At 31.8% G+C, this 14,891-nt stretch overlaps 1 protein-coding gene across 1 annotated transcript in view; it reads left to right on the top strand.

Annotated features, from left to right (window-relative positions):
* LOC114331672 (GILT-like protein 1) overlaps positions 1-14,657 on the top strand; it is a 54,294-nt gene extending 39,637 nt beyond the window's left edge. The window contains exons 2-4 of the mRNA XM_028281292.2: positions 785-934; positions 3,285-3,458; positions 14,227-14,657. Of these exons, the coding sequence (XP_028137093.1) occupies positions 785-934; positions 3,285-3,458; positions 14,227-14,535 (633 nt within the window). The 3' untranslated portion in view covers positions 14,536-14,657. The remainder of the gene's footprint in view (positions 1-784; positions 935-3,284; positions 3,459-14,226) is intronic.
* Positions 14,658-14,891: the final 234 nt, after the last annotated feature.

Below are 14,891 nucleotides of genomic sequence, written 5' to 3' on the forward strand. Positions count from 1 at the left end.
CTAACTTTTTTTACGTAAAATATGCTTACCTACCTGCCTACACATAACTAAAACTCACAATTAACAATAATCTATTTTTTCAAATAGGCCAACAACTTAGTTCTATTACAGAAAAATATAATAAATTAACTATAAATAAACACTACTTTCCTATGAAACAACAATAATGAATTATTAAAATAATAAACTACTGCACTGAACAGATATCGATAAAGATAACAGAAAGAATAAGAGTATTGGCCAAATTGCATAAAGCAAGGCCAATAACCAAGCAAGCAGCAACAGATAGGAGAAAATCTGACGCAGGTTTGTCAAAATGACAGTGACAATTTCACTACGTTGTCTAATTAGTTATTAGTTATAATATGCTCGATTTCTGGTTAGAAATAAAATATAGTACGTACAAAATGACACAAAATCTAGGCATGGGATAAAAAAGTTTATTTGCAGAAAGTGTATTTTTTTGTTGTTCTTAATGGCGGTACAGGCTCGTTTTTTTAATATTGTATTTAACTACAGAGTAATTTCCACATACTAACATATTTCTCAAATTGGGCTCTGTACCGCCATTATTTATTATATTACGGATATGTGTGTCAAATATCTCGACAAAATATTCAAAATAGCCGAAACCTTGGACCGCGGTTGTTGCTACCTGCTGATCGCTAATGTAGCCTCTTAAAAGTCATCATCTAAGTCAAACCTAATATACATATTTATTAACAATTTTTCATTTTTTAGTTTTATTTAGCTTTATGTTATCAATAATACTTAATTTTTTCAGGTACAAGCTGCTGATCTAAAAGTTAGCGTCTACTATGAATCTTTGTGTCCAGATAGTATCAAATTTATCAAAGATCAGTTCAACCCTGCTTACAGCACTGTACTTAAGGACAAAATAAACGTAGACTTTGTGCCTTTTGGAAAAGCAACGGTAAGTTGGTTCCTACGTCGAAGTTTTGGTTCATTAAATTCAAAGTTAATTCAGAAACAATAAAAGGACACCACACACATCTTATGGAAAATGTTATATCACTCAAATACAATAAAATTTACATAAATAGATTCATCTCGAAATTACAATCATTTTATATCATTTCGCCAACTCTGAATTTTGATTAATAACGGAGTAAAATTGTAATAACAGTTTATAGAAATCATATTTTTGAAGTCCATAAAACTGTCTTATTCATAAATACTAGATATTAGTCTATACTAAATTTACAATCAAGATGCAGTAGAAATAAACAAACCAAGACACGTTAAATGTTACTAGGAGCACTCCCGAATCATAATTTACGATGTATAAACTTTGGAAATCATGATTTGGGATTTACAATGTATACAGGGTGTTTCATTGGGAAACGGAAATACTTTAATGGTGAATAGAGATCACCGAGGCGGTTCTAGATATATTATATTTTTTGCCCTACCGACTTTTATAACCGAGTTAGAGGGTGTTTTATCGATTTTGCCCATTTCTTTCCTAAGCCATAACTTTGGAACCACCCTGTATATTTTTTCGATATTTGGTACACATATATCTCATTCAAAACCCAAACTACCGACATACTAACCATAAGAAAAATCCAGGTCCGGATTAACGAAAAATTATAAAGTAATTGTGATTTTGAAACAACACTCTGTATATTGAAAATTTGAAAATTTGTTTGCATATTTTAAAAGAGAATAAACAACTGCGTTAAAATGTGCGTGTCAAATTTTTGCGCAGATAATTTAATTAGGGAAATTTTGAAATCATGTTGACTAATTCTGTCACGGTGACAAGAAGCTGCCAAAAAAATTAAGGTAATTAGAAAATCGATTCGAAATCTTTTAAAACGAGTAAGTAAATGCATCGAACAAAATGGCGTTCAAATATTTTTAATTTCTGTTAAATTGTTGAACTGTTTAAACGAATTTTATTTTTATTAGATATAGCTGTTTTTTTAATTCTTTACTAAATCATTAAAATATCCCAAATCTCGCTATTCTAATTTTTAATGATGTGCATACAGCTTCAAATCCAGAGAATCCATGAAGCCAGCGTAGTAAATAAGTATTAAGTATTTTTAAAATGAGTATTGATCCATTAACATTAAATTATTAAAAGTTAATAATACCGGGTTTTTAATCTGAGTTCTTTAAAATTTCAATATAATTTCAAAATTGATGTAATCAAATCATCTGCGCAAAAAATGAAAATGAACCTTTAATCACAGTCTTTATGCTCTTTTAAAATGCCAAGATAAATTTTCAAAATTTCAATACAAAGGGTGTTGGTTCAAGGTCAAAATTACTTCATATTTTTTTTTGTTAATCCGGACCTGGATTTTTCTTGTCATTAGTAATTAGATTTTTCCAATGTAGTAAATAATTATTGATTATTTTAAAAATGAGTATTTATTCATTAACTTTATTATAATTAAAAGTTAATAATACCTGCTTTTGAATGTCAGAGTTCTTAAAAAAATCAATATAATTTCAAAATTAAAGTAAAAAAATTGTCTGCCGAAAAATTGAAGCCCACCAATAAACTTAGTTTTTTGTGCTCTTTTCAAATGTGCAAACAGGTTTTCAAAATTTCAATATACACGGTGTTGTTTTAAGGTCACAATTATTTTATAATTTTTTGTTATTCCGGACTTGGACTTTTCCAGTGATTAGTATGTCGGTCGTTTGGGTTTAGAATGAGACATATGTGTACCAAATATAAAAAAATATACGGGTGGTTTGTTCTAAAGTTATGGCTTAGAAAAGAAATGAGCAAAATCGACATAACATCCTGTAACTCAGTTACACAAGTCGGCAGGGCAAAAAATGTAGTACATCTAGAACCGCCTCGGTGACCTCTATTCACCATTCAAGTATTTCCGTTTCCCAATGAAACACCCTGTATATGTTACCGGCCAAACCCGATTTCAGGACAAATTAGTTTGGCGTAGGATAGGTTCAGAATAGCACAGAACTCGATGACAATGCAATATTCAACAACTTTTACATGGATGTATTGAGTTTTATTATTTCAAACAGTCATAGTCATTTTAATATTGTTGCCCTAGAACTTATATGCCAATCATTTTTTGTCTTCATACCTAACATCCAATATGGTCTAGAGTTTAGTGGCTAGGATACCTGGCTTTCACCCAAGAGTCTCGGGTTCGACTCCCGGTATCGGAAATCATTTTTGTTTAAAAAATTGATATTTTGATTTGAAAAATAATTATTTTTATATTACTTTTTTATATCGTGTCTAAATTAAAGTGTAATTGTTTGTCTTTTAGGCGATAAAGAGTAATGGTACATGGAGCTTTACGTGCCAGCACAAAGAACCTGAATGCTACGGTAACAAAGTTCAGTCATGTGCAATTGACATTGCTTCGTATAATACAAGTATCGAATTTGTCGTGTGTGCTATGAAGTCAGGAGATGCTAGCGATGATGAATTACTTAAACAGGTAAGAAATATAGAAATATCAAATCGCTGGAACGTAAAAAAATTCTTATCGGTTTCATACAATACAGAGTGAGTTTTATGTATGTAACGTCTTAACTATCTCGGAAATGGCTTGCACGATTTTTATAGGTTTTCGTGAGTAAGATTCTCGTAATGCGGCCGATATTATGGTGGTATTTACACTGATGTCAGATCTTACGTTTTTCTGGAAATTTAATAAACTTTCTTATTTCAAATGGACTACCCTGTATATGTTTTCGTCCTTAAGATATACTGATTATTTTTCATGTAGTGTTCCCTATACCTAAATGCCATACTTTCGGCTCTGTGGAATGTCAAGAGTAAATATTACAGTAACAAAATTAAAAAAAAAAAAAAACAGTACGTGCAATTACTCAGCAAATATAAAGACTATTATCCAGATGCAGAAAGCTTTTAAAATCACCTGGTTCAGTAATTATTAAATCATTTAATAAATTTTTAGGAGTGTACTTATTTCTTTTTTGAACCATTCCTTTATCCACCTGTGTTTATTTTTCTTCGTCCTTTTGAAGCTACAACTATAATGCAATAGCCACACAACTCTCTGTCTTTTTATCACACGCATGTTGACAGCACCAGTTTAAGCCGGGAACTAATTTATTGTGCAATAATATTGCATCGTGTGGGTTGACCTACTAATATTATTGTACAATATATTGTACAATATTCACTGTTAATAACTCTACCTTTGAAGCGGTGGACAAATTCACATACTTAGGCTCCCTGTTCACCAAGTAGAACGTCATGACGGAAGAAATCAAGCGAAGGATAATCCTAGCGAACAAATGCTATTTTGGACTGAGTAGACATATGAGAAGCAGAAACTTAAGCCAAAAAACAAAAATAACCATATACAAAACCCTTATATAACCAGTGTTGACATATGGATCGGAGACATGGACCATCTCCAAGGCAGATGAAAACCTTCTGCTTATATTTGAACGAAGGATCCTGAGAGGTGGCATCTGTGAAAATGGTATTTGAAGGAGGAGGTACAATTACGAGGTATACCACAGATATAAACATATATTTGGTGGTAAAGACGTAGTATTTCTTATAAGAATAGGAAGACTAAGATGGGCAGGACATCTAGCAAGATCACAGCATAACGACCCTCCTAGAAGAATCCTTATGTCACAACCTGTGGGAAGTAGAAATAGGGGTAGGCCAAAACTTAGATGGAAGGATGGTGTATGTAGATGAGGATTGGAGAAAAATAGGCGCAGCAAACTGGCAAAGGTTGGCAATGGATAGGACTGACTGGCGTAATAGACTTGGGAAGGTCGAGGCTCTTTCATAGGGCTGTAGCACCATTGATGATGATGATATTGTACAATATATTGACGTTAATGTTAACCACCAAGGGGCCCCTTAATAAACAAGATAGGTAAAAATAGAGAATATTCTGCAAAAGTTTCTCTGTCTATTTAAGATTAATTAAATTTTAAAATAATTGCATATAAGCACCAAGAACCAAATGTTCAATATAAATTCAATCTTTAGAATAAATCCAAAATATTTTTGATGATACAGCTCTCCCCTAACGAATATCTTGTACATGTTTCATATTTTTTACCATAAAATACTCATTATTATTTTAATGTTAACGCAGATAACTCAAATCTAAAATTCTAATGAACAATGTTCCATAAATGAAATGAAAAAACCCATTTTCATAAAAAACTTTTTGTTGTAGATATTACGTTGTCAAATAAATATGTTTATATAGGGTGTCCCAAAAGTAGTGGAACGGTCGAATATTTCTCGAACTAAACATCGGATCGAAAAACTGAAAAATACGTGTTCAATCATTTTCAAAAATCTATCCAATGACACCAAACACCAACCCCCACTATACCCCCTGGAGGTGGGGTGGGGGGTAACTTTAAAATCTCAAATCGAAACCCCTAGTTTTTCTTGCAGATTTGGATTCGTCACGTAAAAGTAAGCAACTTTTATTCAAGACATTTTTTTGAACTGTGGATAGATGGCGCTATAATTGGAAAAAACCATTTATCCTGATCCATAGGTAAATTATAGAAACTGTCTAATATCTCCAGAAATACAGTTCCAAATGAGAAACTAAAAAAGAGGTTTTTAATATTTTTCGAAAACCAATCGATAAACGCCAACATGACCCTCCAACCCACCCCCTGGAGGTGGGGTGGGGGTAAATTTAAAATCTGAAATAGCAACCCCTACTTTTTATTGCAGATTCGATTTCGTCATGAAAAATTAAGCAACATTTATTCGAAACATTTTTTAAAATTGCTGATAGATGGCGCTAATAAATCTTATTTTTCCAATTAAAGCGCCATCTATAACAATTCTAAAAAATGTTTCGAATAAATGTTGCTTAAGTTTTCATGACAAATCCGGATCTGTAATAAAAAGTGGGGGTTGCTATTTAAGATTTTAAAGTTACCCCCCACCCCACCTCCAGTGGGTGGGTTGGAGGGACATGTTTGGTGTTTATCGATAAGTTTTCAAAAAATACTAAAAACCTCTTTTTTAGTTTCTCATTTGGAAGTGTATTTCTCGAGATATTAGACCGTTTCTATAATTTACCTATGGTATCAGGATAAATCGTTTTTCCCAATTATAGCGCCATCTATCCACAGTTTGAAAAAATGTCTTGGATAAAAGTTGCTTACTTTTACGTAACGAATCCCAATCTGCAAGAAAAACTAGGGGTTTCCATTTAAGATTTTAAAGTTACCCCCCACCCCACCTCCAGGGGGTGTAGTGGGGATTGGTGTTTAATGTCATTGGATAGATTTTTGAAAATGATTGAACACATATTTTTCAGTTTTTCGATCCGATGTTTAGTTCGCGAAATATTCGACCGTTCCACTACTTTTGGGACACTCTGTATAAATAGGTTTAAGCCACAATTTATTTTAATCAAAATTACATTTTATAATTTTTTTGATGTTTCGATTTACACTTCGGAAATCGTTTGCAAAAAAGATTATTTTAAAAATGTTGGTACTAAAAAATATAACCAAAAATTGTTTGGGTTACGTTTCTCAAACTGATCGTTGACTTTTTTGGCCTTGATCTTATAGGTAAATAGTAATGCTTTTGGTTAAAAAATTCTGAGGGTGGTGTTTGCATCCTTAGGATGATATAAATTCTGATTATTTTGTATCTAATATAACCGCAAAAATTGAAAGAACCAAAGAATAGAACAAGCCTGAGCTAATTTTGTAAAAGTGAGACATGTTGGCAACCGATAGATCTTAGTTGACACTCGCGTTCGAATGATATAATGCTATATCTTTTCTGTCCTACTGTATGGAGTGGAAGCGTGGACTCTAAGTGAGACTGTGTTTAAACCATTGGAAACCTTTGAGATGTGGGTGTATATACCACTATTAAGAATAAACTGAGTCGATAGAGTTAGAAATCAGGATGTCCTTAGACGGCTGAGCCAAACAAGACAACCGGTCAATATAATAAAGAGACGCAAACTGGAATACTTCGATCACATTATGAAATACCCTGAGAAATACGAACTTTTGCATCTGATCAGTCAGGGAAAGAAGAATATCAAGGATGAAAAATTGAAGACAATAGTACGTACGGAAAGTCGACTACATCATTATTTAAAGCTGCTGTCAATAAAGTCACGATAGCGAATATGGTAACGTGTAACGACGAAATTTACCCTGTAGGAATAATGGAAAATAGAATTTGACAAGATGTTGATATGTCATATAAGGGGATGTTAACGTGTTACACAATTTGAAGAACATGTAATCGGTTGCTCAGTACGGAAGAGATATGGGGGTCGTTCTTAACGGGGTGTTATTAATATTCTCTTTTTAGCTTAGAAATAAAAGAAAATAGAAAAATCAAATAGCATATCGAATAAAAAGAAATAAAATATTGGGCGCCACTGGTTTCCTTATGGGAACCAAACATATATAAAAATAGAAACATTAAAGAAAAGATAGCTCAAATCAAAAATTAACAAAAACATAGTCAATACAAAATATATAAAATACTTTTAAAGGAAAGCAAATATGGCGTGACTTACCTTATCTACGTCTTTACTAAGCCAAATCTTTGTTGTACTTAAGAAACAAGAGACAGGGAAAAGACAATAATAAAATAGTATTTTGCAAAGAATGAAACAATATTTATTGAAACAAAATAAAAATAAAATTAAAAAAAACTATGATATCTTGCGGTTTCACAAAAATAAGAGATCATGTTTACCAAAAAGAATTAAAAGTTTACAAAAGGTTACAAATAATACCTTGTACTAGTCCTGAATCTTCTCATAGTTGGTTTTCAAAAGTCCAAGGCACAGTTCACTTCATTAAAGTCACTTTACAAAGGAATAGACGAATAGATACACGAAATGTACATATCATGCTATCCATAGTTTATAGAAAAATTCAGCCTTTATTTTTTAAAACAAATCGGCACTGCTCGAACAAAATATTGAAGAAACTCACAAACTCAGTTCTTTATTATATTAAACTGGATCGAAATTACAAAAACAACTCCATGCTTTAACTGTAATGTTAGAATCTACTAACACAAAAAAAACTTCTAACTATCTCCTGCCTGCATACTAAGAGATTATATACCGGCATTGGTATAAAATAGTCTACGACTTGCTTAGACCATAATGGAACACTATAACATAATAACTTTCTGCATTCTAAACTTGCAATCAAATTTGACTAAAACTGAACAAGGACTTCAATTTCTATTTAAATTTCTTCGGTAACAGCCTTTCGCGGCTACCGCCGAGGACCCAGCAACTTCTAGCCTCTCTCGATTCCAAAACTTAACTTCTGTACGGCTCAAACATGACCCTTCAACTTTCCAAACTTGACTGACTTTTTCGATCCTCCAAACTTAATCTCTCAGAAACCCAAACTCCTTCCAAAATCATTCGATCTCCCCGTCAATAATCCTCAATAACCAATTACAGACTTAAGGTACTCACTTAATCAAAACCTTGACCAATAGGAAATACAAAATACGCTCGGGTTTAACCCTCTGGCGTACACCAAAAAACACTTCATCCGATCATCGAGAGAATAAACAAAAAGGATTTTAATAGTTCGTACGACCTTCTTCCCACGAATAACGCCAATTCAGCAAAAAAGACACTAACGCCCGGTTTCCGAAAGGATGATCATCTCAAAAATTATGTAATCGACGATTAACAATAGATTAAATGCGTCAGAAACGTCAACCAAACTAGTTTTAACAATAGTCGATCACCTGACAAAAGATTAATCGTTAGTTAACAGCCGATCATGAGTGTTTTGAGTCTACGAAAGGTCGATTAACCAGTTTCGCTTGTCAAACGGCGGTAAAAATGGACTGTTACCTAATCTGCGACTATCCGTCGATTAACGAGCTGTTAAGAGTTTTTTTAGTTTTTTAATTACTGTAATTAACAAATACCGGGAAAAAATTGTCAAATAACACATATATAAATGATATAAATCATATTATTCAATAAAAATAAGATTTTTTTTATGGAAGAAATAATTTAAAATATTTATTTAACTTGCAGAACATGGATATCTCGGACATTTTTTATATTTTATTATATAATTTATATTTTTTTTCTTTTAAAAATGTAAGATAACAAGGATGCTAGACTCATAGAGCTATTTTTTGAGAGGCCAGAGCTCTAAAAAGCAGAACATAATGATTATAGCGATGTAAATAAGAGGGAAAACGTGTGAGAAATTATAGCAGCTAACTTTGAAGACAATAAAACAGCCGGTAAATAAATTAAAAATAAATATAAAAAGTAAATATATAGACCAAAAATGAAAATACGATTATAAAATATTATAGATCATAAATAAACTGTTTTATATCTCCAACTCCCGTCACATAACCTAGCCTCATTTTTAAAATGCTCTCGTTCAATTCTTGCTCCAAACAAAAGTGACAGTACGTAAGAGAGAATGCACCTTTAGAATCTAAAGATACAAGTTTGGATTTAGAGGTTAATATAATTGAAATTTTGAAGGATAACAGCCAATTGTGACAGTATCGCTACCAAATCGTATGCCAGATCATCGATTACATGATCTATGATCATGTAATTTTACAATAATTGGCGTTTGAGAAACCCATCACAGGTTAACAGTTGATCAAATCTGACAGCCGATTAGATGATCGGAGATTTGAATAACGTTTCGGAAACCGGCTGTTTGACTCGTAAAACTCTGAACCACTTTATCCCTATAAGATAAACATTTCACAGTCGCCAAAAACACATTAGTGAAAGATTTACTACTCTGATTCCTTTGACGGTACAAATCAACTTAAGGTCCCTCAGATAAACGAGATATGAATATCCATGAGAACACAAGATCGATCTAATATTGTGAGAAACGAATTACGTAATACACTGAAATACAAACATGATTTTAATGAACCGAGAATACAGGGTGAAGCGATGATTTTCCGTACCGTTACAAACCAACATTATGTCCAACGATCGATAACCATGGAACTAGAAGAAGAAGATTATTTTGTGTATTTTTGTATTATTTGTTTGTGTATTGTGACGCTCCTAGACAACCGAAGATTCTGGCCTATTTATTGTAATTCGAATGTTGTAATAAAACCTTTTCATTACTAAACCTTTTTAGAGTTTTCTAGATATCACTGGATAACCGTAGCAATAGTATTTATAGAGACATTTGGAAGGACGAGCTTCAGTCTGCAATAAAACGGTATCGCATGTTTTAAGTATGTTTTTAACATTGTCGTCGCGATTTTTGAAATTTATGCAACTGGCACGGTGTTTTGAAATTCAATTTGTAATATTAAATAAATTAGCTATTGTCTAGATCAGGGGTTCTCAATCTGTGGTACATGTACCACTGGTGGTACATATTATTATTTGGGGTGGTACACAAAAAAAAAACAGCCAAAATTCAGCATATTTATAGTTAGTTAGATTACCTAGCTCGACAGATATTTCAGTTAGGTGGTACCAAGAATAATTTTAAAGGTGGTACATGACTCAAAAACATTGAAAACCACTGGTCTAGATAAATCATTATAAGTATTTAGATAATTAAAGTAAGTTTGTATTTAATTGTTTTGTCTAATAAAGAATATGAATCAAGTGATCTTATTCAAAACTAAATAAAGTCGATCCAAAATAAATATTAGTGCCTAAAAATCAAATTAGTAAAATTAGTCGCGTAACAGTATTATGCATTTCAACGATCTCACGTCATGAGAAATGCTTCTAAGACAACGGCATTGGGTGAAATTTGTAGCTGAAATTGTGTAATTTGAAAAAACGTATACTTGTGCAATTAGTCCTGTCGCCAGGGGGGGTACAACGGCCTCGTTAATTCAGATGGACTTACTCAAGTTTTTTTTATGTATTTTGACCCGTAGAACACGAATTTTTTGGGTAACAGTTGATCCGGATGTCGATAAGATTGTTATAGACCAAGAACTTGAGGAATCAAATAACAGCGATTTTTGGCAAAACAAAACAATATTTTGTATTTTTTGGGCCATTTTAAGTAAAAAATATTTCTACAAGTTTTTTCGTAGGATGCACAGTTTTCGAGATAAACGCGGTTGAACTTTAAAAAAATCGAAAAATTGCAATTTTTGAACCCGAATAACTTTTGATTAAAAAATAAAATAGCAAGTCTGCTTACCGCATTTGAAAGTTTAAGTCAAATTATATCGGTTTTGATTATTTGCATTGGTAAAAATTTATTTTTTTATTGTTTAACAAAGCTATAAACACGTAGGGTTTCCCGTGCTTTTACATGCGTTTTAACGCATGTAACGTAGAAATAGTCTTGATTGCACTAGTACCTATTCTACCTACTCGTTCGATTTTAAATGAGAAATCATAGAAACATCACTCACGCACTAGTTGTTTGTAGCTTTGTTTAGCAATAACACAATAAATTTTTAGCAATGCAAATAATCAAAACCGACATAATTTGACTTGAACTTTCAAAGGCGCTAAGCAGAATTGCTATTTTATTTTTTAATCAAAAGTTATTCGGGTTTAAAAATTGCAGTTTTTCGATTTTTTGAAAGTTCAACCGCGTTTATCTCGAAAACTGTGCATCCTACTAAAAAACTTGTAGAAATATTTTTTGCTTAAAATGACCCAAAAAATACAAAATATTGTTTTGTTTTGCCAAAAATCGCTGTTATTTGATTCCTCAAGTTCTTGGTCTATAACAATCTTATCGACATCCGGATCAACTGTTACCCAAAAAATTCGTGTTCTACGGGTCAAAATACATAAAAAAAATTTGGGTAAGTCCATCTGAATTAACGAGGCCGTTGTACCCCCCCTGGCGACAGGACTAAATCGAAACAAAGCAGTTTTAAATGTGTTAGAGCGTTTGTAAAGTGAAAGTTTAAACTCAGCGATTTTAGGCATATTTCAAAGTCATATTTGTTGCCAAAAGTCAGAAAATTATAACATATTTTGAAGATTAGACCCTAGTCAATGGAAGTAATAAATTTTAAATGAGAATCGTAAAAAATATCAAAAATCGCGCAACGTTAATTTATTTTTTCTACGAGCGTGCAAAAATATCTACTTTCGCGCACGCGTTTTAGTTTAGAAAGTTTTACTTTTCCGCACGCGTGTTACTTTTCCGCACGCGTTTTACTTTTCCTCACGCGTGATAATTTAGATATGTTAATATGGCCTTAAAGTAAATATAATACATGCAATAAACTAATATTTAGATATTATTTACTAATTTATTTCTAATACATCTTATTGTGTTCATGTTTTAATACAATTAACGCGAGAATTCGATTAAATAAAATAATTTTGACATAACATTCGAAAGTCAAATCAGTAGACAATAACAGTGGTTTTGAATCGTCGTCATGGAAACCATGATCGTCGTCATGCTAACCAATTATGCTGAAAGTTTGGTTTTGACAACCTTGTCAAAGAATTAATTTGTGTTTGTATTTTCATATTAATTAAATTAATTGATTAGGATTTGGTCATTTTTTAAAGACTAGTAGAAAAAATATTGTTCCTAACGCTTGCAGGAAGTCTCTTTTCCGCACTAGACTGGTTGCCGAACTTCCGCTTCGCGTCGTTCGGCAAACTGCAGTCGCGTGCGGAAAAGTATGACTTTCTGCACTTGTTAGGAAAATAACTATAACAGCTTTATGGAAAGTGACTTAATTTTCCGCTACATTGCAATTTTATTTTTGTCGACAGGACACTTTGATAAAAAGATATCGAATTTTTACCGTCGCGTCGAGTTGATACAAATTTTATTTAAAAAATTGATTTCGCACGTGTAACTGATATTCAAAATCGCCGGTCGCTTCAAGCGTTGTTTCTGGGAGAACGGTTTATTCTACACAAAAAGTGCTAGTAAACATTTTTGTTCAAAATTATCTTAGTAAAATAGAAATATTTTTTCTACCGCGTACAAATTCTTAGTAAATCGATGCTTTCCCATTTTCCCCTATGAGGGGATGTTTTAGAGGAAGCCTGGGGATAGAAATGGCAAATTTTTTTGCTTTTGTGTCTGCGTAACTTGGAACCATATGGGAAACTTTTTTATTATCAATTTTACGCAAAAAAGTTATCCTCCATAAAGTGCTCTGCATGGTCTAAAACCTAAGATTCAATCATCAGATATCAAATTTTATCAACAGTATACGAGGTATCTCAAAAAATGTTAATTTCGGTCAAGAGGAAAGCACCTTTATATTTCACAATATCGAAAATTGTTACTAACAAAAGTTATTTGGAATTAAAAATTATGTTATCATATGCAATTACACTCTTTTAATCGAAAAAAAATTTAAATTTTTTTATCAAATTACGGATACCCAACATCATTTTTATTGCGGTAAGTAACTCGGTTATTATTAATTTTAAGAAACAAAGTTATTCTTTATAAAAAGGTCTGCATGGTCTAACAACTAAGATGCAATAATGAGATATCAAATTTTATCAATTTTATACGAGGTATGTCAAAAAATATGAATTTCGCTCAAGAGTAAAGTACCTTTATTTATCACAATTTTGGAAATTGTTATTATAAAAAGTTGTTCTTAATTTAAAATTATGTTTCAATATGCAATTTCATTCTTCTAATTAAAAAATAAAGGTTCTTTACTCTTGAGCGAAATTCATATTTTTTACATACCTCCTATAAAAATTGATAAAATTTGATGATATCGTATAATTGCATCTTAGTTGTTAGACTATGCAGACCTTTTTATAAAGAATAACTTTTTTCGTAAAATTAATAATGGAGTTATCGTAATAAAAATTATGTTGAGTATACGTAATTTGAAAAAAAAAATTGCAATTTTTTTTTCAATTAGAAGCATGTAATTGCATATTATAACATAATTTTTAATTACAAACAACTTTTCTTAATAACAACTTTCCATATTGTGAAATTTAAAGCTACTTTCCTCTTGGGCGAAATTCATATTTTTTAACATACCTCGTACACTGTTGATAAAATTTGATATCTGATGATTGAGTCTTAGGTTTTAGACCACGCAGAGCACTTTATGAAGAATAACTTTTTCTCGTAAAATTTATAATAAAAAGTTTCCCATTTGGTTCCAAGTGAGGCAGACAAAAGTATACAGTGTATACACAAAAGTTTAAGTCAGCCAGCCATTAATTTCATCAATTTCTATTTTATTAATTTTTTTGTCTATCTTAACCACTTCCATTCCATTTTTAGTGTGCTGAAGACAACCAAATCAAATGGGATGACATCGACAATTGCTTAAAATCAGGTAAAGGTGATGAGCTTCTTGCAAAGTACGGCGACCGTACCAATGCCGTAACTCCAAAAATCACTTTTATCCCGACGATAGTATTCAATGACGTCTACACCGACAAACTTCAAGAATTGGCCCTAAAAGACTTTTTAACAGTATCAGAGGTGTTGCTGGAGAAACCAGACTGTAGCAAATGTTCTAGCTCTAGAATGGCTTTATCTATAGCTGTTCTATTGTTGCCTTTGATATCAATGTTAAAACTTCGTTGATAACTTTGTTTTAATCTTTAATTTATAGGTAAATATATTTTAAAAAATTGTTAATTTCAAAGATGTCAGGATTGTCTAGTGTAAATACATTTTGTACATTGCAATAAACTAATTGAAACTGATCGCACATGATTATTTGTTAAAAAACTTTATTTGTTTATAAATTTTTATATATTTTTTAACAAGTAACCCTCCGGGATATTTTTTTATTATTTATAATTTTGGTATAGGTATTACAATTTTTTTTTTACATTTTTGGATAATTACATAAAGTAATTTTGACATTACATAGATTTTCATATACCTAATATAAGAGATTTTTATATACATAGCCTTGACTCTTAAGGTTGATTCGC

Source organism: Diabrotica virgifera, chromosome 2 (genome assembly GCF_917563875.1).
Source record: "Diabrotica virgifera virgifera chromosome 2, PGI_DIABVI_V3a".
Classification (NCBI taxonomy): Eukaryota; Metazoa; Arthropoda; class Insecta; order Coleoptera; family Chrysomelidae; genus Diabrotica; species Diabrotica virgifera.